The 27588-nt window shown below is 38.0% G+C and overlaps 1 protein-coding gene across 1 annotated transcript in view; it reads left to right on the top strand.

Moving 5' to 3' along the window:
• Window positions 1-27588, top strand: part of SH3YL1 (SH3 and SYLF domain containing 1) — a 39566-nt gene that overhangs the window by 368 nt on the left and 11610 nt on the right. Inside the window, exons 2-9 of the mRNA XM_070732922.1 lie at window positions 8058-8168; window positions 9858-9971; window positions 11824-11888; window positions 15576-15688; window positions 18183-18311; window positions 19084-19249; window positions 20817-20868; window positions 23691-23747. Coding sequence (XP_070589023.1) covers window positions 8058-8168; window positions 9858-9971; window positions 11824-11888; window positions 15576-15688; window positions 18183-18311; window positions 19084-19249; window positions 20817-20868; window positions 23691-23747 — 807 coding nt within the window. The remainder of the gene's footprint in view (window positions 1-8057; window positions 8169-9857; window positions 9972-11823; window positions 11889-15575; window positions 15689-18182; window positions 18312-19083; window positions 19250-20816; window positions 20869-23690; window positions 23748-27588) is intronic.

The raw sequence follows: 27588 nt of genomic DNA, 5'->3' as shown, positions 1-27588 counted from the left end.
CTTTATTAAAGAAATCTGCTGTATTTGTAATTGGGATGTAATGAATATGTATTTGTATAATGTATTGGACTTGCAATCGACGTGTGTGTAAGATAGATCCATACCAACTATCTCTCCATAATCTTTGAAATTATACTAATGATGTGACTTCTTTATTTGAATGATAAAGGCAGGATAAGAATCTAATAAGAATATATTTCAAGGGCAGAGGCAAACATGATTCTGACACATACATGGTGTTTCCATGTTGCTCTCTGTAGCTTTATTTTAGGATTTAATTTAATTTATTAGATTTATTTATTTATTTATTTATTTTGTCTAATACACAATAATACACAATGAACGTTATAGAGGATATAGTAGAGAAGAAATACAAGATATAGGAGAGACTATATATAGGACAGGGGACGGAAGCCGCTCATCTCCTTCCAGACTCAGGATGGGGATATGGTTTTGTTTTTGTTTCTTGACTTCCCAGTTTAGCCTATAGCCCTTGTTCTTCCTGATAGTCTCCCATCCAAATCACGCCCAACCATGCTTGAGCTATGAGTAAACCAGACAGAGCAAACTCTGTGCTGCCACCTGCCGAGGTAAAATTATGTTTGGTTTACTCTTGTTGTGATTAATGGGATTGAAGGGCACCCAGGCTGATTGATTTCCCTCCTGGTAAGTTATGTGATAATTTTTTTAAAAAAAATAGTTGGGAAATAGTTTTATAGGCATACACTTGTAAAAGGAGAAGGTGTCTATAGAATATTAGTCTAATAGATAGTAATAGAGCTCTGATTTTGGGATGCTGTAAACCAGGGGTTCCCAAACTTTTTTTGGCCATGCCCCACCTAAGCATCTCTAAAATCCTGAGGCCTCCCTCCCCATGACATATAATTTTTATTATTCAAAAAGTGAACTACTCATATGGAGGAAGCTTAAACGGCCATTAACTAGGTTTAAACAAAGTCCCAGTTGCCCCCATTAAAAACGAAATTGCCCCCCTGTGGGGCATGGGCTCCACGTTGGGAACCAGGGCTGTAAACTAACACTGTTCTCCTAAATATGTAAAAAGAAAAACCATGAATGGAGCTTTATAATCAAAATATAGTTTTGGAAGTACCGGTGCCTAAGAGTTACTAGAATAAATTTTACAAATGAGTTGTAATTTAGGTCAGTATCTTCTTTGTGCTAATGGGATAGGGGATTTTATTTTTTTTTTTTGCCAGAAATTGTGGCAAAAGCAGTACCAAAAAGAGTACCCAAATAGTATCCAAGTAGTAACCAAAGTACTACTTTTCAATAGTAACTGAAAACTTTTCACTTTATAATATTAATGATCAATTCCCAAAACATATCAGCAGTAGAAACTGCTGAGGTGAGACAGTGAAACATCACATTAATTACATTGTGTATATGGTTAAAGCACCACATTAGAAACCAGGAAATTGAGTTCTAGTCCCACTTTAGGCATGAGAACCGGATGGCTGACCTTGAACCAGTTATAGTGTCTCAGCCCAACCCAGCTCATAGGGTGGTGGTTGTGGGGAAAATAGGAGAAAGAATGTTTATTGTCTTCAGTTATTTATAAAAATAAATACATGTAAATAAACAATTCATATTTACCCTACTAAGTGGATTATAAAAGTCAAATAAATACATACATACATACATACATACATACATACATACATACATACATACATACATACTTCTATTGATTGCTTTCAAGAAGAAATTTTGTAATAGTTATCCAACCTGTAAGTTAGGAGATATACAAGCAGTTGTATTACTCTCTGTGATGTTGGACTCTGAAGTAGCCTTAAAAATGCTTATGATTCATAACTGGATAAATTGCTCTTGACACTTGAAAATCCAGATAGACAATAAGCCCTTGCTCCAATTTTTCTTTCCTCATTTGTTTCGGACAGTGAACGGAGGGCGGACTAATAAAAACCAGAAGAACAGGCTTTTTTAAAATGGCATGCAGTTTTTTAAAATAAACTATTCCCCGTTATAAGTTGCTGTAAAACTAAGATGGGATTTCATATCTTTTTGCCAAAAAGCTGATCTGGAAGAGTTCTTAATATCTTTTATAGTCTTCTCAGTTGAGTATTGAAACAAGATTAACAATAAAGAATTCAAGACACATTTTATCTGCTTCTAAAAAGAATAAGAGGAAAGAGGGAAAAGAATACATCTAAAAATTTATTGGATCTGGATAAGAGTACTGCAGAGGGGAGAATATCCCCCAACGTATCCGTTTAGGAGAGACAGTTTAGAAGTGGATCAAAATTCTGCAGAAGACCCCTCCATTCTTCTATTCATTCATTCTTGGTCACATGATCTCCTAGGGGGTTGATGTTGTTAAGACACTTTCAAGATTTCCAAGTTGTTTACTTATTTAGGCTCTAGTCTAGGCATTTATCCATTTAAGCTGCAACCGCTGTTTATTATAATAGCTATAACTCTTCACCCACGCAGTAGAAGACAGGTCCAACTCCACAACGCTTCCCTAAATTGTTACATCATTTATGCTTTGACTACAGTTTTTTCAGATTACTACATGAGGTTAATCTTGAAGATAGTTGAAGAATTGGATTTAATTTAAAAATATTATTAGCCTTGGCCTAGGCAGGGTAACACTCTGTTCTCCAGATACCTAGCCTTTGTTTCGGAATTGGCTTCTTAGCAGAAGACTCATGACTACAATGGAAAGATTTCATTAATTTATAACAGGCAAGCAGGAAGCCATCTGTACACAATACATTTATTTATTGTAACACATAGAAGTAAAAGCTCTTGTTTTTAGGTTTCTGGGTTCTTGTTACTCCCAACTTTCTGAATTAGTAGAAGCTATTAAAATCTTTGTTAGAGTAATTTTTTTCCCTTAATGTGGAAGCTGCTGGTAGCTTCAATTTTTTATAATTCTGCGGATAATTTTAGCAGGGGTTATATATGAGTAGCTTATCATTTTTAATTTCACATGACCTATTGTATTTGATGTATGACAGTAACTTATTAATTGCAGTATTTCATGGGGTATCTTGGGTGTTAGATGTGAATTCCCTCTTTACAACCCTGTAATCCCATAATTCAGGATAGAATCAGAGCAACTGGATGAAGTTGAACTATTTCTTCTTTGGCCCTTAGGAAAGGAATATCTGTTTCTACCTATAATTGAACTCTCAATCTTCCAAGTGGGAGGCAAATGTCTTCATCATTAGGCCATCACATCGCTCCCACCAGACCACCACACCACTCTGAAACTTCTATATATAATTTAAATAAATTTAACCTATTTGATGCCAATTTGTAGGAGCAGTTTTATTTGTATTTTTAGCATTTAGCATTAGCATTTAGATTTATATACCACTTCACAGTGCTTTACAGTTTAAGCAGTTTAGAGAGAGTAAGCATATTGCCACCCGCAATCCGGGTCCTCATTTTACCGACCTTAGAAGGATGGAAGACTGAGTCAAATTTGAGCCTACTGAGATTTGATCTGCCAAACTGCTGGCAGCCGGTAATCAGCAGAAGTAGCTTGCAGTAGTGCACTCTAACCACTGCACCACTGAGGCTTTTTAATGGTGTTGGTATATTGCCTTTTTCTAATCTTCTTAAACCATGTATTTGTGTAATTTGTTTGTTTGTCCGATTTCTAGGCCGCCCTTCTCCTGAGACTCAGTAATTATAATGCAGGGCAAAAATTCTTGTGAGATGACATCTCTTTCTCTCTTTCCCTCCCTTCTTCCTTTATCTCTCTCATCTCTTTCTTAGTTTCTCAAAACTCATACTTTCCAAAACAGTGTATTCATTCTGTACTGTAAATTAGAAGTATGTGAAAATGTGACTAATCCTATGTGTTCCCTCTCTCTGTATGAAATACTAATTATAAATTCATTAAGACAAAATCTGGCCTTTTGCAATAAAAGGACAATAAAAAAAATGTTCCAGAAATATTTCCACCTCTTTGTCCTATTTCCATTTTTTATAATTTATTTATTAATCGAATTTGTATGGCAGCCCATCTCATCAAAGCACTTAGGTAGTATATAACAGTATTTGCCCTCTGTTCAAATATTGACACATGAGGTGGCTAAAAACTCTCTTACAAAATAGTACTTGCTACCATACTATTGCTTTTGAAATTGATGTTGCCTGGTGTGAAGACAGAACATATAAATGTTTATGTTAATGTTTTAATGTTGAATATAATTTTGTTTAATATAAAAATTCAACAAACTGTATTTAAATTGTATTTCATTTTTTTTATTAAAATCTCCCAGGAGTCAAACAATTTTGGCAGTATTTAAATGAAAAAAATACACAATATATACATATATAAAAATACCCCCCCTCTCTCTGACAAATAAGGTGACAGCTCAGTATTTAATTGTAGCTGCTACATTGCAATTCAAATGCTTATTTCTATCTTAAGTTGCAGCAGTCTATTCATTAGTTACAAGTTCTTGAAAATATCATAACAGATCCTTAAATATTTTTGAATTTAATAGTACCATTAAAATTTACAATAGAACTTCATTTATTTCACTTGGTTTCTCAATTTAATAGCTGAGAAGTAAGCATTTCAAAATCACCAGCCAGTAAATTTCCTTGTTGAAACTGAACAACTGTTTTTGTATTTCCTGCTACATTTTTCTCTTGATAGTTGGTAGAATTAAATAAGAGCAATTATTTATTGAGGTTAAGACCTTAATGGTGGGGAAAAAATAGTTACCAGATATATGACTCAGGGCAGCTTATCACCTTTAAAACAATAACAAAAAATGGGGGGGGGGGTGGGTTAAAAACAATTTTAAACAATATAAAAGCCATACAGTGAAATTTATAGCTGAGGTATTCCAATACCCATCAACAATAATACAGCTACTACACAGACTGTATGTATGTGTGTATTTATTTATTTGAATTTTTATCTCGCCTTTACTATTTTTTTTATACTTAAGGCAGTGAAAGTACCTAACTCTCCTTCCTCCTCATATTTTTCTTACAACAACAACCCTATGAGGTGGTCTGGATTGAAAGAGGCAGACTGGCTCAAAGTCTCCCATTTGGCTTTCATGCCTAAAGCACGACTAGAACTCACCATCTCCTGGTTTCTAGCCTGGTGCCTTCACCACCACACTGGCTCTCTTTACAACACTTCCAGCTCCTCATGTCCAGTGATGAAAACACATTTCTGGATCTTATGGGAAACCAGCAAGGTCAGTCTTATGGTCTGTGAAAATGTCCTCAAGAGACAGGAGGAGGAAGACCCTACACCATGATGGCGAACCTATGGCCCACGTGCCACAAGTGGTGCATGGAGCCCTCTTTGCAGGCACGCAAGCCGCTGACCAGCTCAGCTCCACTGCACATGTGCAAGGGCCTCCCGCTGGCCAGCTGATTTTTGGGTCAGACAAGCTCATACTTTCTCCTCATTTTCTGCGCCCCATGCCTTCCCAGATCTCTGGAGATTCTACCCCAGCGCTATTTGGGCATGCAAGGCTTTCCCCCATTCCCAGTTCCATATGGGGAAAGACGCTTTTCCCCCTTCCCAACTCTGTTTGGGGATGGGAGGCCAAAATAGGGGGATTGTGCGTGCATGCGCAGTGGGTCACGCACGCATGTCCAGGGGGTGGGACATGTGGGAGGCGGCATTGCATTATGTGTGTGGGCACTCATGCATGTGCGACAGTGTGCTGCACACGTTTTCAATATCTGAAGGAAAAAAGGTTCTCCACCACTGCCCTAGCAACAATCAGAGAAGTGGTACCTGGGCTTTTGGCAGCAATGTAGCATGGCAGAGACCTAAAAAGGACCTTACCTAATTTCTTGAACTGTAAGGGTGGGAGAGAGGGAGGGAGATGTACTTGCAGGCCTCCAAGATACTATTACTGTAATTTTACAGTAAATATACTGTTTGTTTGTTTGTTTGTTTGTTTGTTTGTTTGTGTTGAAAGAGACCTTGCAGGTCATCAAGTCCAACCCCCTGCTTAAGCAGGAAATCCTACAGCACCCCAGCCAAATGACAGTCCAATCTCCTCTTGAAAATGTCCAAAGTTGAAGAGTTCACAACCTCTGCTGGCAGGCCATTCCACTGGTTGATCACTCTGACCATCAGGAAGTTCTTCCTTATTTCTAGATTGAATCTCTCCTTGGTCAGCTTCCAACCATTGCTCCTCATCTGGCCTTCTGGTGCCCTGGAAAACAGTGTGACCCCCTTCTCTCTGTGGCAACCCCTCAAGTACCTGTAGACTGCTATCATGTCCCCCTTGGCCCTTCTTTTCTCTAGGCTATCCATGCCCAGTTCCAGCAATCTCTCTTCATAACTCTTGGTTTCAAGTCCCCAAATCATTTTGGTTGCCTTTTTCTGCACCTTCTCCAGAGTTTCTATGCCTCTTTTGAAGTGTGGTGACCAGAACTAAATGCAGTACTCCAGATGTGGTCTGACCAGGGCGTTATAGAGTGGTATTAATACCTCTCTGGTCTTGTAGTGTATCTCCCTGTTGATATAGCTGTTGAAAATGTTGAAGAGCACAGGGCCCAGGACAGAACCCTGTGGTACCCTACTGCCTACCTTCTTCCATGTGGATTTGGAGCCGTTGGGGACAACTCGTTGGGTGCAGTTGGTCAGCCAACTGTTTATCCATCTGCATGTGTTGTAGTCTATCCCATTTTTTTCTAATTTGTGGATTAGAAGATTGTGATCTACATTATCAAAAGCCTTGCTGAAGTCCAAGTATATGAGGTCAACTACATTGCGTTGGTCTACTGATTTGATTATTGTTCTGTCTGGGTTCCCCCAGACCTCAACACCAACTGGAAAAAACAGCCAGACACTCTGGTAAAAGCAAAAGTACTTTATAGCTGGAAAAAATAAACACAGAGGAAAACCTGTTCTGCCCAACAGACAGGCTATAATACTTTACAGCAGAGTCCTGATGTCCAGACAATACAGCAAGCTTCTTGCTGGCACACCCACCCCAAGGTTTCAGTAGTCAAAGGCACAAACCAGGATTCCAAGACGCCAAAGTTCACAGCCAGGTCCCAAGACTCTCAAAGATAAAACTCCACAAGCCAGGAAGGGTGGGTCTGCCTTTTAGCCTTTCCAAAGAGCACCACACCCAAACCCAGCTGTTGCCTCTTTAATGCTGAAAGTACCTAGCCAATTGGTCCCTTCGCTGTGTAGCTCTTCTCTGTCGCAGATCAATTATGGCTTGTGCATTTTCCTCTAAGGAATCCAGGCTGCTTGCTGGGGAGAGCTCCCCCTGGTGGGACTCTGGCTGTCCTCCCTCTTCTTCAGCCTGGGATTCCTCCTCCTCGTCTGCCTGCACCTCTTGTTCCTCATCCTCTCCCTCTGAGCTGGAAACCGACAGAAGATCAGCCGTTCCCTGAGGGGCCTCAGACGGAACCACAACAATTATGGTGTTGAAAAATGATATGAGATTGGTTTGACATTATTTGTTTCTGACAAACCCATGTTGGCTGTTGGATATTATCTTGTTTGTTTCTAGGTAGTGGCAAAGTTGTTTTTTGATTATTTTCTCCAGTATTTTTCCAGGTATAGAAGTCAGACTGATTGGTTGCCTGGGTCAGTCTTTTTACCTTTTTTGTGGATAGGGACTACATCAGCTCGTTAATGTTCATTGTTAGCACTTCTCTCACTATTTCAAAGACCTGAAAGTCAACACTAATCTGAGCTTTGAGGAATGATGTTCCAAAGGGAGGGAGCCATGACATAAAAGTGTTTCTTTCCAGCCAGACAGCATTCCGTATAGGTTGCAAAACATACCCATCCCAGATGATCTGATGGGACTGGTGGATATGATTGGAAAGAGAGTGTTCCTCATTCCATAAGAAGCCAAGGTTCTCCTGAGTTCTGCCATTATGCAGCTACAGTATTGAAGGAAATTGTAATAGCACCACAAAATATGATTAAGGTAGAGAGTTATAGTCCAATCAAGTATTACAAACCATTGGAAAAAATGAAAGATGGTTTCAGCTTGTCTTGTCAATGTTATACTATTATAATGCCCTTTTATATTATTTTTTTTCTCTTCTAGTGAACAATCCCATACCTTCCAATTTGAAATCGGAAGCCAAAAAAGCAGCTAAGATTTTAAGAGAATTTACTGAAATAACCTCCAGAAATGGTCCTGACAAGCTCATACCTGGTAAAGAGTGAGAATTTCATTTCAATATGTTATAGAAACCTTATCCTGCCTTGAGTTATGCTTTCCTCTCTTTTTAAAAGTACTGTACCTCTAAAGCATTGCTGGGTTTCACAATATTTTACTACTGGTTCTGTGGGCCTGGCTTGGTGGGCATCGTGTGGCTTGGTAGGCGTGGCAGGGAAAGGATACTGCAAAATCTCCATTCCCTCCCCACTCTAGGGGAAGGTTACTACAAAATCCCCATTTCCTAGTTAGTTAGTTAGTTAGTTAGTTAGTTAGTTAGTTAGTTAGTTAGTTAGTTATTATTCATTCATTCATTCATTCATTTATTTATTTATTTATTTATTTAATTCATTTATTTATTCATTTATTCATTTGTCCAATACACAAATACATAGGAAGAAAAATAGACATGTAAGATATATAAGTGTAAAGTGAACTTAGAGGAGAGGATATATGAAAGAAAGAAAATATATATGATAACTGAGAGAAAGGAAGGAGAATTGGACAGGGGACGAAAGGCACACCAGTGTTTCTTTTAAAGCATGACAGTTCTGAAATCTTATTATTTCAGTTTTGATTCTGCTACAGTAGTAATTTCCACTTTGGTAATAACATCCTAGGATAGGAATTTAGAGTTAAATTTAGATTCAGGCCATATAAAATAAATAAATGACTAATAATAATCTGAAAGAGTAGTAGATCCTTGGAACAAACTTCCAGGAGACGTGGTTGGTAAATCCACAGGAACTGAATTTAAACATGCCTGGGATAAACATATATGCATCCTAAGATAAAATACAGGAAATAGTATAAGGGCAGACTAGATGGACCATGAGGTTTTTTTCTACCGTCAATCTTCTATGTTTCTATGTTTCTATTTAATGGCATACTCTAATGAATCAATCTGAATCTAAAGCTTATTTTTTTCAAATAAATCAGAACAGAGCCTCTCCAGTTTCTAAAGAGCTACAATAATCAAGACAGCTCTACATAAACTGAAAACCCAAATTAGTGCAAAATGAAAAGGAATCATTAGATTGAGTTGACAGTTCTTTCTCAGGTACATCGGTAGCTGTCTAAAGTAAAATTCTTCCATGCCTCCAGCACTCTCAAGAATTCTGTTTAATAAGATTTGTTGAGATAGATGGAATGGAGTTAAAACCATTACCAGAACCGAATTAAATTTAATTTAGAATCAGTTCAACCCCATGTTCCTTGGTGTGGAGACTAACAGTTTTTTTTAATATAAAGCAAAGAGGTTGTTCTCTTCACTGCTAACAGGAAGTCTGCAACCGGTTGTTATATAATAGCAGCATATTGTCATGGTATGTGGGAATAACACTGCGACAGAGAGCATTGAGACACAGCCGGGATAACTATCAGATAAAAGGCAGCTGAGCCTGCAACAGGAATGTGGGTAGGGCTAGAGGTTCAGAAGAGACCCTCCCTGTTTTCTTGGTAAAGGGGAAAGTAGAGGGGGAAAGAAATAGTTTCAGACTTGGCAAGATTCTGTTAATGTAAACTTACCATAAAGAAATTACGAGAGTTAGTTCACCTGGTCATATTTCCTGTTTCGTCTAGCTAGGAAATGGGGCAGGTATTGACTATATAAGTTCACTTGTTAATATATATACTGTATTTTAAAAGTACCTCTAACGTAATCTTTAATTGTATTGTTGTTTGTAGCCCATGTAATTGCCAAAGCAAAAGGTCTTGCAATCTTGTCTGTTATCAAAGCAGGATTTTTGGTAACAGCTCGAGGAGGCAGTGGGATAGTCCTAGCTCGCCTGCCTAATGGAGGTAAATTTTTCTTTTCTAATTTTGTGCACTAGACCAGTGTTTCCCAACCTTGGCAACTTGAAGATATCTGGACTTCAACTCCCAGAATTCCCCAGCCAGCATTTGCTGGCTGGGGGATTCTGGGAGTTGAAGTCCAAATATCTTCAAGTTGCCAAGGTTGGGAAAAACTGCACTAGACAAACCTTAAGGACTTGCTCTTTCTTGTCTTCCTCTTAAGAACATTAATAGGATGATTACAACTTTGCATCCCGTATGTCCATTTACTTTCATAATAACCCAAGCTCCAGAGGATAATAGAGGAAGGAAGGCCTGGAGGAATGTTACCATGGGGTCACAAGGGGTCGGACACAACTTCGCAACTAACAGCAACAATACCTTTATGTTCCTTGTTGGACACAACTAGTTGCCTTTGATGCTTTCACACTTTCATGTGTTCTTATCAGAAATACTCCTGACACAACTGTCTCTTTCTTTTGTGGCTGTGGAGTTAGACTTAGAACTTAGAATAACTTTATTGTCACTTTGAATGTACACTAATCAGCATACTTTAAAATGAAATTTCATTGCTTTTAGCTCTTAAAGGGTCACCACCTCCAATATACCCTACATAAATATGAATGCATGCATGCATGCATACATACATATATGCATACATGCATACATACATGCATACAAAATTATGTACCCTGTTTCCCCCCAAATAAGACATCTCCTGATAATAAGCCCAAACGGACTTTTCAATGCATGGCACTAAGGCCAAAAAAGGCAGTAAGGGTTCAAAAAAATATAAGACAGGGTCTTATTTTCAGGAGAACATGGGTATACAGTGATCCCTCAATTAGCACGGTCTCGATTAGCGCGAAACGCTGCAACGCGGTTTTTCAAAAAATATTAATTAAAAAATAATTAATAATAAAATAATCAAAATAATAATCAGTCTTCTATGTTTCTATGTTTCTATGTTTCTATAAGTCCGCGCTAGTTCTCTCTCTCTTTCTCTCCCTGTTGCCGGCGTGGTATATGAGAGAGAAAGAGAGAGGCAGAGGTCGGGCGCATTACCGGGAGGTGGAGGCGGCGTGGGGACGCTGGGTGCCGGGGACACCGAGGAGGGGGTGGACGTGGCCTCTCAGCTGCAATACGGCAAGCGGCAAGCGGCAAGCGATCTTGGGGTTTCCCCTTTGCCTGGGCGGCGGGAAGACCAAGGGAAGGTTCCTTCAGCCGCCCAACACCTGATCCGCTCCGCAGCGCGGCAGCAGCGAGGAGCCGAAGATGGGGTTTCCCCTTTGCCTTTACCCCATCTTCGGCTCCTCGCTGCTTCCGCGCTGCGGAGCAGATCAGCTGTTGGGCGGCTGAAGGAACCTTCCCTTGGTCTTCCCCGCCGCCCACACGCAAACTCCACCATCTGCGCATGTGCGGCCATGAAAAAAATGGCGCGCATGCGTAGATGGTGTTTTTTACTTCCGCACCACTATAACGCGGAAATCGATTAGCGCGGGAGGTCTTGGAACGTAACCCCCGCGCTAATCGAGAGATCACTGTATACCCACACATATTATATGACACAGAGAAACAACACAGTCTAGTTTGGATGTATATATGTACATGCTGAGAAAAACAAATCTTGTGAGCTTACCAGACAGATGGCATAAGGAACAAAGTTTTGGACTTTGATGAGGTGACTTTGCTTTCTACTATTTTTCATACTTAGATAAACTTTGTTTCTTCTCTTGTTCTTATTGGAACATCACTGTGTTATTCTTGAAAACTGTTTCCACCATCTTTCAATTTTTACTTTATCCAAATTAAGCAATCAGCATAGTCATAATTTAGTTTCTCTAAATTACCTTTATAGCCTGGTCTGCTCCTTCTGCCATAGGAATTGCTGGCCTTGGTGGTGGATTTGAAATTGGTATTGAGGTGAGTATTGAGTTGTGATGATACATTGAATAGTTATAAACATGACTAAAAAGATAAGTCTAGTAAATTAGACAACAATCTGAAATATTTGGTAATGTTTTAAAAGTCATGCAATATGTAAAACAGCAATAGTGAACCAAGTGAGAGTCATCCTTTATGATCAAAGGAGCAGTTGTTTTCTGAGAGGATTTTAACTAGATTTACTAGATTTAATATGATCCAATAATGTTAGAGAGATTGCATTTTCTGTAATCCGATTTTTTTTTTTTGCAGAGGTTATTTAAGTTATTAGCTGTCAGTGTTAATGCGATTTTAGCCAAGCATACAATATTTTTGCTTTTACATTCATTTTCTTTCCATATTTATTTATATTTTTGAAACAATTCCATGGGAGTTTATTCTGCCTTGATATACGCTATGCCCTGGAAGAACGAAACTTACAGTGGATAGCGGCTTCATAGCCAGTAGTTTGCAAACTAGTTTATCTAGTTATGCAAATGTATTCTGCTTTCTTTAAAAATTATATTCCAAGATGAAAATAAGAAAATAATGTATCACATTTGTGGATTAAAAGAGGAGCAGGGTACCTCTATATGATAATTGATTTTGCTACAGGATCCTGAGTTTTTGATTCAAAACAGTTGTATTGCCCACATTTATCTTGCAGTTGTCAATTATCAAAGCAAAGCAATGAACTGAAGTAAATTGGTGGGGATGACACAACTATTCCTCTGGCTGTGCTTTATCTATCTAATCTCCCACTATTACTGCTTTCTGGAAGGAAATAAAAGATATGTGAGTTGTAAAATTAGAAAATTAGAAAGTGAAGCTAGCTCAGAAGTTTTTCTGAGTTGAAGAACCATGCCAGGGTCTCTAATAAAATAACAGAATAGGAAGGGATATTAGATCTTCTAGTTCAACCCCCTGCTCAACCAGGAAACCCTATATAATTTAGACAAATTGTTTTCCAATCACTTCTTAAAAACATCTAGTGTTGGAACACCCACAACTTCTGGAAGTAAGTCACCCCAATTGTTCTGTCAGGAAATTTCTCTTTCATTCCAAGTTGGTTCTCCCTTGATTAATTTCTACCCCTTATTTCTTGTCCTGCTTTAGTGCTTTGGAAAATTGGTTAAAACCCTTGTCCCCAATTCTTCTTTGTAGCAGGCCCTCAAATATTGGAACACTGCTGTCAGTTTACCCCTAGTCCTTTTCAATTCCTGCAACCATTCTTCATATGTTTTAGCTTCCATTTCCTCCTAATCATCTTTGTTGCTCTTCTTTGCAGTCTTTCTAGAGTCACAACATCTTTTTTATATTGTGGTAACCAAAACTGGAAGCAAATATCCAAGTGTAGCCTTACCAAGGTACCATAAAGTGATACTAACACTTCGCATGATCTTGATTCTATCCCTCTGTGAATGCAGCCTAGGATTGCATTGGCTCTTTTGGCAACTGCAGCACACTGCTGGCTCATGTTTAAGTGACTGTCCACTAGGAGTCCAAGATCTCTCTCACAGTTATTACTATTGAGCCAGGTTAGCCAGGTTGACTTGGTGGGAAATGGTCTTTGACACATGAACCCTCAGCTATATTCCACTAGAAATAATAACCCCCAAAACTTTAACCTTAGGCTGTCTATTCTCGATCTCATCCCAATCCAAAGAGATCTGTAAGGGGCGTGCACCAGCGGGCCAACCATCCCTCTCCTACTGCCCTAATTTTCTGTATTTACTTTGCTTATGTTTATGCCAATACCTGCTATCTTGTATATGTTCTGACAAAATAAATAAATAATATGTGTGGCCTTTTCAAGCATTCATATAGTTTATAGGATGGTGACATAGTTTCACAGTGACTAGCTAATTACATGGGAAATCCTGCATCTACCATAGATCATTGTAGAGCATATGATTTCTCTGGTTTGATAAATAATTAGGGTTTCAGCAGATTTGCTCAAGCATACTTCTCAGCCTCATAAGTCTTCCTTTTTTTCCTTTCCAAGATTTTTTCTGCTCTTTTCAACCAAATCGCTCCCTTTCACTCAAAGAAATGCAGCAGTATTTGGGACTTGTATTTAATTCCATTCTGATTGTGTCAAGGCAAGTGATGACAACATTCAGACAAGTTCAGAATGAATGTTTATATTTCAGTTCCTAATAAAGAGTTTGTCTTCCTTTAATTTACCATGTGATGATAACCACTTAAGTTACTTCATTGATCCTACAGATTTTTCAAAAGACACTGAGAAAGAATTCAAGCAATTGCTCCTCCTCCAGTGGTTTTATTATTACATTATACTAGTGCTTCTCAAATAGTGGGTCAAGCCCCCTTGGGGCGCAGAGCGATGCTAGTGGGTGGGTGGCGCAGGTAATCCAAGGGAACATGCATGGTCCCTCTTGATCAATTTCCTCGGATGGGGAGTGGCAGCCAGGTAGGGCAGGATGGCCGCTTGGGTTCTTGTTGTTTTTTGGGGGGTGCCACAGCTGCCATGAATATCATGGTGAACCTGATGCTGGACAAGGAGGAGCATTCTCTGCAGTTGGGTGAAATCTTCAAACAGCATCTATCTACCTCCTTCCCCACCATTCGTTGTGAGTGCCCCGCAGAGGTGGCGCTTATGGGTCAGACTGGCAATCCCAAAACATCAACTTGATTAAGCTGGCCTGACTGTATGTCAAAAGAGGGCCCTAACAATGGTAGCTTATGCCTGCCTAACCGAAAACAGGCTCCACTGAGTTCAGTGTGACTTAATCTACCCAAGTGGGTAGAGCAGCCTCCCTAGCCAATAGTTTGCTTGCAGCTTATAATAAGTAAAATAATAAATATTAACACTAAAATTCCATTGGGGTCCAGTTTGGAGAGTTTGGGGCGCGCAAAACGTTTACTTATTCCTAGAGGGGTTGTAAGACCGCCCTGAGTCTTCGGAGAGGGGCGGCATACAAATCTAATAAATAAAAATAAATAAATAAACAGAAAATAATTGAGAAGCATTGCATTACAGTGTTCCCTCGCTTTTCGCAGGGGATGCGTTCCGAGACTGCCCGCGAAAGTCGAATTTCCGCGAAGTAGAGATGCGGAAGTAAATACACTATTTTTGATTATGAACAGTATCACAAACCTTCCCTTAACACTTTAAACCCCTAAATTGCAATTTTCCATTCTCTTAGCAACCATTTAGATTATTACTCACCATGTTTATTTATTAAAGTTTATTTTAAAAAATATGTATTAAAAGCAGATGAAAGTTTGGCGATGACATATGACGTCATTGGGTGGGAAAAAATGTGGTATAGGGGGAAAAACCGTGAAGTATTTTTTAATTAATATTTTTGAAAAAGCATGGTATAGACTTTTCGCTAAGTTCGAACCCGCGAAAATCGAGGGAACACGTGTACTAAGTTGGAGGTGATCTATTTGACCTAGATTCCTCACCTTTTGCCCCAGTTGTGATTGATAACAAAGAATATCAGTCACAACTGCCAAAGTTATGTGAGATTTCACTACAAAATTACAAAAAAATTAAATTCAAGGTTGTTGAAATCTCATGAAGATTCAGACATTGTATTGTTTACTTTTGCATTAAATCAAGATTTTTTTCAACAACCGTAGTTTGGTTCTGGAAAAAGTCTAACATTAAATCATTTTTTCCTCTCTTCTATTCCACTCCTAAACTGCTGCCATCAGGTATCAGACCTTGTAATTATATTGAACCATGAAAGAGCAGTTGAAGCTTTTGCAAAAGGTGGAAATCTTACTCTGGGAGGAAATTTCACGGTGGCAATTGGACCTTTAGGGAGGTAAGTATCATTAAAACCCTGCAAAGTTAGAGTGCCTGGAACTCTTTCTGTGCTCCTTATTTAATTATTTCCTGAAAATTGAAAATTGTGCTGTTCATCTTACACTTGGAGAGTCATTCGGGCAAAACATGTAATATCGCTTCCCTGGCTCCTGTACAATTCCCAGCGCCTGAGGGAATTCACCTGAATTAATGTTTCTCCATGTCAGAACATTTGCGTGCAAAAGGGTACAGAATAAGGCAGTTGCAGCTTTTTTCAGGCTCTGGACTCAAACCACTCACTAATGACTATCTGAAGGCCCATCAAGTGCTTCTTTTTAGCTGTACGTGTTATTAATATGTCTCTTCTCTTCCCCTTCCTCTCCTTTTTTTCTTTTCCCCCCTTTACTTTTAGACAGGAAAATATGAAAAGAGTCAATTTGAGGTAGTGGTTGAGGCACCAGGTTAGAAACTATCTGACTGCATGCTGTAGTCTTTCCCTAAGCGTGATTGATTTTGGTCCAGTCAGTCTTAACCCAACCACCTCACAGGATTGTTGTTGTGAGGGAAATAGGAGGAGGAAGGAGTATTACGTAGATTATTTGCCTTGACTTACTTATAAAGTAATAAAGGCGGGATAAAAATCTAATAAATAAAAGATGTACATGAACTTACTTTCGCTTACTTTCTACAAGTTCTATCAAACAGTAGTTCAACGTTGGGTTTTTTTCAGATCTTTGGAAATATTTCTTTTAATAGATGATTGTTTTGAAACCGCAAAATGTTGTAAGAAGGAACCTAAAAGGAAGTAACTTGTGTACCAAGGTTTATTTTGGACTGATAACACGACTTGGATAGAATTTCACTGAAGGCAAATCTTTCAGTACTAAAAATTCTACAAAACGCTTGCATGTTTGCCTCACGTACTACCTTTCTTGAAGCAATGACAAGTTTGGCAGATATTTTATATGTGTCATTCTTTGGGTGCTTAAATTGCCCACAAAGCCACATTTTATACCATCTGAGGCTTCTGGATACTTTTCAAGGGTAAACCCATATAGAAAGTGCTCCAAACTGCACATGACAGTGCTCCAAACAGCAGATGGCCAGAGCATGAGGCCTAGCGGAGAGACTCCCTAACCAAGAAAGGGCATAATTGGCAAACAATACAAAGTTGAGCAACAGTGAAACTAGAAGTCCAGTAAGGTTTAATAAATATGTTGACATTAGTGAGGAAACTTCAGATCGTGCAGAATGCAGCTGCGAGAACAATCATGGGCTTCCCCAAATATGCCCATGTTACACCAACACTCCACAGTCTGCATTGCTTGCTGATCAGTTTCCGGTCACAATCCAAAGTGTTGGTTATGACCTATAAAGCCCTTCATGGCACTGGACCAGATTATCTCAGGGACCGCCTTCTGCTGCACGAATCCCAGCGACTGGTTAGGTCCCACAGAGTGGGTCTTCTCCGGGTCCCATCAACTAAACAATGCCGCTTGGCGGGACCCAGGGGAAGAGCCTTCTCTGTGGCGGCCCTGACCCTCTGGAACCAACTCCCCCCAGAGATTAGAATTGCCCCCACCCTCCTTGCCTTTCGTAAGCTCCTTAAAACCCACCTCTGCCACCAGGCATGGGGGAATTGAGAGGCTCTTTCCCCCTGGGCCTTTACAATTTCATCTGTGGTATGTCTGTATGTATGTTTGGTTTTTTATATTAATGGGTTTTTTAATCATTTTTAGTATTTATTAGATTATTATTGTACATTGTTTTATTACTGTTGTTAGCTGACCCGAGTCTCCGGAGAGGGGCGGCATACAAATCCAATAAATAAATAAATAAATAAATAAATAAAATGTTTTTTTAATTTATTAATCATGCTTCTGCCCTGTTGCAGTCTCTCAGTCGCCCACTGAGATTTTAAAATTGCCATCATTAGCTTCAATCCAATCTGAATAATAACAATAATAATAGCATGAATAATAATCATATCAAAACCCATAGAAAAACACAGAAGATGGCAAGAAAGCAGATGTAAACTTAAGGAAAGCTTCTCCAAAATAGTTCAGCTTTTAACGTTTGCTAGAAGAGCAGAGGATTATTGACTCCGCATTTTAGTGCCTTGACAGCCTTTAACTAGGGATTTTCAAATTAGCTAGTTCCATTATATCTAATTATAAGATTCGGTTAACATTTTACTAGAAAAATAAGCCTTCCTTGAGTTCACGTCTAGATAAATGTATTGCCATGATTGTGCAGATTTCACAATAGCATTAGGAGAATGGTTTTGTGTTGCCTTCGTTTACATGTTTTTGTCAACTTCCTAATCTAGCCTGAAGAGCTGAGATTTCCTTTTGGTGTCCCATCCACTTGCTGATCAGAAAGCCAAGGTTGATGAGATGCTGTCATCTACCGAGGAAGTAGTTTATTGATATTGGTGTCACTGTCCAGCAATCTAATTCAGATGTGATTCTGTTCTGTTCTATTCTATTCATAATATTTTCTACCTTTCTTAGAAATCTAGAAGGGGATGTGGCACTACGAAGCTCTGCTGCTGTGTATACCTATTGCAAATCTCGAGGACTATTTGCCGGAGTCTCTTTGGAAGGAACTTGCTTAATTGAAAGAAAAGAAACCAACAGCAAGTATGTTTAAATGAATAGCTCAATGTGCTTAGTTCAACATTTACATCCTGTGGTATGAAAAAAGCCACAATATAAATAAAAATGTTTTGTTTTTAAAAAAACATGTCTTGAAAAAGGCTGCTTGTGGTTTATATGAAATAACAAGAGGAAATGTTAAATTCAGCCATCAGCATCTTTAAATTGGATTAGAACTGGACTATATTCAAAGTACCTTTGTATTTATGAAAAAGGAATATTGATAAAATGACAAGGATGATCACTTTAGAGATGTTTATTACACAGAAAATCAGTTTGTAATCAAAATGCGGCATGAAATGCTTTTAGCTGGGAGAAATTACTTAAAGGATTATAGTTTGTAGAAAGCCTGGTTACTTAAACATGAAATGCTGAGCATCTTGCTTTATGTACCTTCTGGCACATATGTAAATGTTTGTTTGTGTACGTTCTTCCAAGACTTTGTATATTTATGGGAGAGACTCCAACTAATGTAGATCATGAATTCACAGATATTGGAACATCCTGAAAGAGGCCATGGCTCAAACCTGAGCACTCAGCGCAACCGCCCAGTTCCCACTTATTGCAACCTGCATGTTTCATATTTAGTTAGCATGCGAAGAAAGTTTACTAGGAACATGAAGTGTTTACTTCAGTTTACTAAGAACATGAAATGTTGCTTCCCGTCCCCCAACTTTGTAACCTGCCCGGAGTTCCTGAGAGTGAGTTGGACAGCCATATAAAAGAAATAAAGGTTTTTTTCTTTGTTTGTTTTTAGGTTCTATGGCCGAGATATTCGTGCCAGCGCCATTCTGTTTGGTGATATTTTACCTCCTCTTCAGGCACAAGATCTTTATGATATCCTTGGGTCTTTTACCCTTCAATATGAAGTTGAGGAAGGGAGAAGCTATAGTAGTGCACCAGTGCCCAAAGAACCAAGAAAGGTTTGTGTTAACTTAATACATGCCTGCTTAGTTACCTTTTATGATATATCTTTTTCTGTACCTCTAAACCATTTATTGTTTCAGTTAAACGAGGACAAGGAAATTTACCTCCTGCCAGCAGTATCATGATAAAAGCCCTGGAAAGTGCTCTTAAAGATTTATATCTGCAAATATAAAAGAAAGAAAAAGGCTTTCTTAAATTAACTTCCATCCCCCCCACCCCATTCTTAACTAGGACAGCAGAGATTTTAAATTGTTTGGCATACAGTCTGAAGCAGATCCTTCTCTATTGTCTATAGGGATTCACAACCATCCAAGTCATGGTTGTTTCAAAGGGTCTTTTTTCTTTGTTTTTCCTCAAAGACGTTCAATTCTTGAGTGAGAAGTAAAAGGTCTTCAAGGAAAAACAGAAAGTCCAGTTGCCCCTTGAAAAAGGCAGAATTCTTAAAGTGAATATAAAGATAAAACCAGAAATGTTCCTTTTGGGCTTAATGGAAAAACAATTTGTAACTTTGTTGTTATATATGTTGTTAGCAACAAGACTACTTTATGCACAAAAATGGAAAAGGACATTTTGACTTCCACAATGGACAAATGGCTGTAAAGGTTTGATGGAGCTGGCAGAGATGGTTAAATTGACTGCTTTGATTAAAGAAAAGAATTTTTTTTGTTTCTACTTGGAAACTCCTTTATGTTTGAAGTGGAAAAAAAATAAAACTTTGATTTTGGATTTTAATGATTAAATATATTTTTGTGATAGAAATGGCTAGTTTATACTATTACGGAAAAGTTAAAAAGTTGAGGTTTGATGTTACTGTCTTATTCTACTGAATCAGAGGGAGTTGGAAGTCAACGCCTTCCCCCCCACCCCCACTTCTTTCCTACACTTTTCTCTTTCCCCTTTCCCTTTTGGCTTTTGTATTTTCATATTTTATATTATAAGCCAATTAAAAAGAAAAGAAAAGCACCTTTGAGACATCCAGATCTATTCTATTTAATCCCCCAGAAAAGGTAAACAGGTGAAAATAGAAGGCAGGTACTCTTGACTGACCAGTGTTTTCATTACTACTGTATATGAAAACCATAAAGATATTCCAATGCTCTGTTCAATTCCACCTAGTAGCTCTGATTGCTCTGTTTTTCATTAACAAGGCAGCCCCTTATTATGATGTGTTGCAGTGGACTCCAAGACCTGTTACTAGTGCATGGATAATGAAGTGTAAGTTATCTCAGTTGAGGAGTTATAGATGACATGTGAGCATTAAATGGTGAAGAGCTACTCTTGATATCCAGGCCCCCAGAGAAAGAGCCAAACAATATAGTACCCATGAACTGTGACAATATATTTTTTCAGGCTGGAGTCAGACTCATGCAAAATTGGCCAATCATAGACTAAAATAATTACTCATAGAAAGTGTGTGCATATTCTAAAAATTACCTTTATTTTCCTACATACTTAGCCAACGGCTAGGAAATTATGACAGTTGTAATCCAGTATGTTTATAAGGTATGAGGAAACTGTTCATGGTGTATATTGATAATAAAGGTTTTGGCTGTTTCCTGACAGAATTATGCAAAGCAACAGCCAAGTAGGACACCACAGAAGATTCCACCAGAAGGTAATGTGTAATTTCCATTATTGCTTGAAAAATGCCCCCAACCCCAGTAGTGCTACTTTGTGCAAGGTAACCCAAAAGGTCTAGCCCCTTTTTTCTGTCTTTTCGGTAGATAGACCAATTACCTCACAGATGAACAAAATCAAACTTTTTCCCCCCAAAGAAAAATATAAAACATTAAAAATAACTTTTAACTCTAAATATTAAAATGCGGACATTTATTTATGGAGAAGTTCTATTACAGAGCAATCCAAATCAGAAGGTGGTATTGAGCAGGTTCTGACCTGTTCTGGAGAACTGGTAGCAGAAAGTTTGTGCAGTTTGGAGAACCGGTAAATACCACCTCTGACTGGCCCTGCCCCCATATCTTCTCAGCCTCCTGAGTCCCAGCTGATCGGGAGGAAATGGGGATTTTGTTGTAACCTTTCCCTGGGGTGGGGAGGGAATGGAGATTTTGCAGTAATTTTACCCTACTACACCCACCAAGTCACACCACGTCCACCAAGCCACCCACACAGAACCAGTGATTAAAAAAAAGTTGAATCCTGCCACTAATCCGAATCACATAATGTCAGCTTAATTAAGAAATCTAATCTTCTAGATAGCACTGGTCTCTCTTGATAAAACATGATCTGGAGGTTTTTGGAGAAAGACTGTTCTCAGTATTATTACAAACCACAAATAGATCCTAGGAATAGCATTCTATTTTTGAACCCATCCTGAATGATAGATAATGGCTGAAGATATATGTACCGTAATTCCCAGTTTTTGCAGAGAAATAAATACTTGGTGCCACATAGAAAACAGAAATCAAATCTACAGTAGTGCAACATCCTTGGTAAACATCTTAACAATTTCTTCAGAAACAGAAGAGTCCTGAGAAATATATTTTGTCTGCTCCGCTTATCTGGTTTTCCATTTTCCTGAGAAACGTTTAATCAGAAGCTGATGGGAAATAATTATAGTGCTCCGCTTTTTTCAATCTTTGACTTTAACTGTTCCTTTGCCCTTTGACTGTTCTTTTTAAAATGATCAAACCTTTTGGACATAGAGAGAGAAGGTTTGAAGTGTGGAGAAAAGTCCCACTCTCAACTGCATGGATGCATAGTGAATGTCTGAAGCAGTGAGATGTATTGTGACTAAGGCTACTTTTAGACTATACGGCAAAGATAAGGTTGACCAAAGAATGCAAGAACTTTTAGCAGATAATAGAGACAGTAAATGGCATCTAGAGCCACTTTGGTGCACAAGTAGTCCTCAGGTTATGATGGCAATTGAGACTGTAGTGATAAAGTTATAAAGTGCAATTTTATGGGAACACATCACATCATATGTTGCTACAAAAAGGATTTTTCATGACAACATTTTATGGTTGATCTGCCATTCTTTAAGAACATTGTAATGTTTTCACTTCTGTTTCCTTGGTTCAAAGTGACATTGTGTTGTATTATACACAATGTTGTTATTGAATCGAACTCCAGTAGACCTTGTTATATCTATCTCAACTCAAAAGGCTGCTAGACAAATAGTGTAAGTCAAGATACATTCATAACACTAAAAGAAAAATGCAAATATACATGGCACTGTTAAAAAAATAAATAAAAACGTCTTGATAAAGCATAGCCATTTTAAAAGGGGGGGGGGCAGGGCAATGAGCCTGGAAATGTTATAAATGAGGCAACTCCCAAATTTAACAGGGTTCTTCCTTGTCCTGTGATTAAACAAAGACAAATTAAATCCACCTCTTTAACACAAGGATTGTTTAAAACAGTTTAAAACAATCTTTAAGTAGTGACTGTTTTTCCACATTCATACAGTAGAATAACAGAAGACCCTTGAATTTGTTAGTAGAACATACATTGCAATTTTTTCATTTTAATCAGCTTATTTCAGTAATGTCTTTCCATCGGGACTTAAGCATGTTAAAATATGTACATACACTCTAATTCTTCCTCTTCATTATTATCTTTGTTTTCTACTTTATTTTCTAAAGACTTTGTATAAACAGAAGAGTATAAACAGAGAAAACATGTAAAAAGAATAAAATATAAATAGTAACAGACAAATAAATAAAGGTTCTATACTGTTATGAGGATTGCAGTGTTCCAGTATATAATTAATTACTTATGAATTATAAACTACATGATTTACAAAACTAGGAATTAAGAGTACGTAATTAAGTTCATTGTAAATAAAGTATAAATCACAAACTGAAATTTATTTATTTATTTTGTCCAAAACACAATGAAGGTTACAGAGGATATAACAATGGAAGAATAAAAGAGAAGATATAGGAATAAAATATATCAATGAAAGAATAGAAGAAAAGATATAGTAGATATAGGAGAGACAATAGGAAAGGGGATGGAAGGCACGCTAGTGCACTTATACACGCCCTTTATACATTGAATCAAATCAGATTTTTTTTAAAAAAAAATTCTGATGCTGATCTGGTTGAAGACAGTGGAGATTATTTTCTTCTTGGTACATTAAATGTTTCAAACCTGATCAATTTTCCATTATTTATATCACATATTTTCAAAGAAAAATTCAATTTCCTTCCATAATCTTTTTAAATTTCTGCTTTGTGAAGACACAATGTTCTCTATCAAATAATCACCACCTATTAAGATTGGGCTTTCTCTTTAATTGCTTTATGAATTCTTTCTTGGGATAAGCTAATATTTAGTCTTCTCTCTTTGTTTTCTTAATACTGTAGTTCTTGACTAGCATGGGCCAGTAGTTTTAGCTTTCTAATAGGAAAGGAAATAACATTCATATATAATGTGTTAACTAACAGAGTGATGTTCTGAATTATTCTGTAGCTCCAAGAACATCAAACAGACTGTATCCTGAGCTTCCCAAGAACTACACTGCAATGGGTAAGTATTTATAGTATTATAATTCATAATAGTCAGTGACAGAATTATAGAACTTGGGAAATTGTTTGTATAAAAGTAAATGAAGGCTTCTGTGATATTGGCCCACTTTTCCATATATGAACTCAAAAGGGTCACAGAATCTTACAACACTTGTACAAAAGAGATGCAGTTTCTGTTGCAATGTTGTGATGCCTGTTTTGGATTTTTTAAAAATAGGATTTGTACACTGTTTATGTTGTTGTGAGCTGTCCCGAGTCCACAGAGTGGGACATCATACAAATCTAATAAATTATTATTATTATTATTATTATTATTATTATTATTATTATTATTTATTAATTATTATTAATTATTATTAATTATTCTTTCAGCTTGACTAGAGACTGTACAGGCATGACCTACAAATATGTGTGTGTGTGTGTGTGTGTGTGTGTGTGTCGGGTGAAATGCTACCAGTTCATCCCAGTTTAGGAGTACCGGTAGTGGCGGCTGCCAGTAGTTCAGAGAACTGATAGCAGTGGCAGCATGAGGCTCTGCCCACCCACCCACCAGGATGTCAGCCATTTCTTTTTCTTTTAACCCTCTGCGCATGCGCAAAGCCTTTTGCACATGCACAGAGGGTGAAAAAATGCACACTTCCGAACCAGTAAGGAAGGTAAGTAGATTTCACCTCTGGTGTGTGTATGTGTGCATATGTGTGTTCTATATTGGCTCAGTGGAAAATAGGTTGGAAAAATCAAAGTGAATGTTTCTATGTAAGTAAAACATTATGGTATGTTTTATACTATGCTCAGGGCTGTTTTCAGAAGGTAGAGAGCAAATCAAATCTTATGGTCATAGGTAAGCATAAATAAATAGAAATCTATAGAGTTTATATTCTCCTTCTACTTTTTGCCTATCATTCCTCCATTCTTCGCCTCCTCCCCCCCCCCCTCCCAAAAGTAATTAGGAAGAAACAAATTCTCATTTTACATATTCTTATTTATCCTGATTCTAGAAAACTTGCTTGGCAATCTTTTTTGGCCAAAGTCGTCCAATCCTGGAGCATACAAACTATATTTAGGTTGAAGCACCATATCCAACATCTCTTGTCCTAGCATTTTTTCTCATTACTCTATTATTTTCTCCTCTGCTCCATAAGAATTTGATTCTCAGGATGTGGTACCTGGCTAAAAGAAGCTTAAAGTAACAGAGTTAAAGGAGTATGTGTGTGTGTGAGAGAGAGAGAAAGACAGACAGACGGGGGAGAAATGGAATGGGGAAATAATAATGGAACAGAATAGAATAGGACTATAGAATTTCCCCCACTTGTTAACTGGCTAATTGCTAGTTCAGTAAACTTTCACAAATTTCCTTTCCAAGTGAGAAATTTCAATATATTGCATGTTGTTTATTTAATTTATATAGTTGCCCAGTTCAACCAAGTGATTTTATGCCTGGGTTCTCCCACTCTGTTGCTGTCAGGATAGCAACAGCTAACATAAACACTAAACAGAATAGTAAAAATTGTCAGCCTTTTATAAGTGCTGAAAAAAATTATTTTGCTCCTGATAAAGGAGAAAAATAGGACTTGGTAGAGTCCTAACATTTTATCTAAGGCATACTTTGGAGATACTACAAGTTCAGTTCCAGTTCACTGCAATAAAATAAATAGCGACACAAGATTTTTTTTTGTTTCACATTGCATATAAAATTTATATTTGCAATACACTGTATCTCTTAAGTGTGCAATAATCATGTCTAAAACCCCACAATGACTATATCTTAATTAAAAATACTTTGTTGTTTAAAAATGCTAAATCTGAGCCTTTGGCAAGTCATAATCTTTTTGCTCGTGGATTGTCTTGTAAAGAAAACTTACAATATCTGTGAAACACAATAAAGAAAAGCATAATAAAATGAGGTATGTCTGTCTTTGCAGCCAGGGACTTGGATATAAACATTTCCTATTAGATATTATTCAGTCAGTTAATGGTGGCTTTTCCTTTACTCAGAGAAAGCAAAGAATTGCCTTATGAACTACAGTAGTTTATTTTCTATAGAAGCTTATAAAATTGATTTTGTTCTTTAACTTCAGTGTCCTTTGAACCACTTGTAGAGACCTTGCATGTTTATGCTAAAATGTAAATAACTCTAGTTTGGCTATTTGTTAGAGTCGGGATATGATAAATAGCAAGGATCTGTTTGTTTAAAACCTGGCACATATAAAGGGACATAATTTTCCATTAAACAGGTTCATTATCCAAAGACAATACTGATAGTAAGTGGGGCTCCTTAGTTGTTTTCCAGAAGCTTGGTATGCATATAGTACATAATACACTCTGTACACTATAGTGGAATGATGGCAAACCTTTTTTTCCCCTTTGGGTGCCAAAAGAGTGTGCACGCGTGCTATCATGCATGCGAGCGAGAGTGCCCACACCCATATTTCAATGTCTGGGGAAGGCGAAAACAGCTTCCCCCACCCCCCAGAGGCATTCTGGAGGCCAGAAATGACTTATTTCCAAATTATGTTGGGCCCAGTAGGCTCATGTTTCGCCCTCCCAAGCCTCCAAAGGTTTCCCTGGTGTCGGAGGATGGTAAAAACTCCCTCCCCCATCCCCCCCAGAGGCTCTCTGGAAACAAAAAACACCCTCCCAGAGCCTCTGTGCGAGCAAAAAATCATCTGGCCAGCACACACACGCATGTTGGAGCTGAGCTAGGACAATGGCTCGTGTGCCACCAGATATGGCTCTGTGTGCCATCTCTGGCACCCGTGCCATAGGTTCGCCATCACTGCTATAGTGTATATCTCTCTCTATATATGTATGTCTAGGCATCCTAATATATGTATTAGGATATATGTATAAGGTGATGAGCAAATACTAGCTCTTTATTTATCTCACCTGGAATCAGAGATCAACATATCCGTTCTATACAGAAGTGGTAATCATCTCAAATGGTTTGTTTGTTTGTTTGTTTGTTTGTTTGTTTGTTTGTTTATTTATTTAGCATGTAGCATATCATATATTTTATTTATTTATTTATTAGATTTGTGTGCCGCCCCTCTCCGTAGACCATATATGTACTATCAATACAAATTCAACTAGATTAGTAGAACCCAATAAAATATAAATGTCAATAAGATCTATGTGCAAACCAAACCATCTAACCAATAAAGCTCAGCATTGTTTAAATTTAATTCAGGATCAACGTACGCCCTCGACTTACAGCCAGTAATGATGTGGTCAGTAGTTTGACATGACACCCCGTAGTCACACTGAGGGGTAGATATTATGCCCCATTTATAGAAAGAGTCCCAGAAGACACCATGTGAGGTGTGAATCCTATTCACGTTTGTCCATTGCTGACATGGTAGTTCAAAGCTTTTTTTGTGGGGTCATTTATGTCTTCCTATCACTGAGCATTGACTTTCTATTGGGAATTGATGTTAAAGTTGTTGGGCAGATGATGTGCAAATCCAGTGACTTCCTGGATTTGAGTCTTCCTGCTAATAAGGTTGCCATGCACCAGTAGGAGTGAGTTATTCATATTTTTTTCTGTATTCTCTGACTAGTGCAACTTGCCTTCGTAAAGCTGGCAGTGCTCAGAACAGTAAGCCACCAAGTAAACCACCAAGCGGAATGGTTTTAATACATCCAGTTATAATCTTCATAGTTTCATTGAGTGGGGCGTCTAGTTTACTAATATGGCAGCTGTTAAGCCATACAGGGGCACAGTATTCTGCTGCAGAGAAGACCAACCCTCTGAGGATGGTCTCCATTTAGTCCTACATAATTTCTGGAGTATGTTGATCCAAGTATTGATTTTTATGGTATAGTACAGGGTGGATAAAAACTGA

The sequence above is a fragment of the Erythrolamprus reginae genome, chromosome 1, assembly GCF_031021105.1.
Source record: "Erythrolamprus reginae isolate rEryReg1 chromosome 1, rEryReg1.hap1, whole genome shotgun sequence".
In the NCBI taxonomy this organism is placed as follows: domain Eukaryota; kingdom Metazoa; phylum Chordata; class Lepidosauria; order Squamata; family Dipsadidae; genus Erythrolamprus; species Erythrolamprus reginae.
This window is presented reverse-complemented; position numbering and strand designations above follow the sequence as displayed.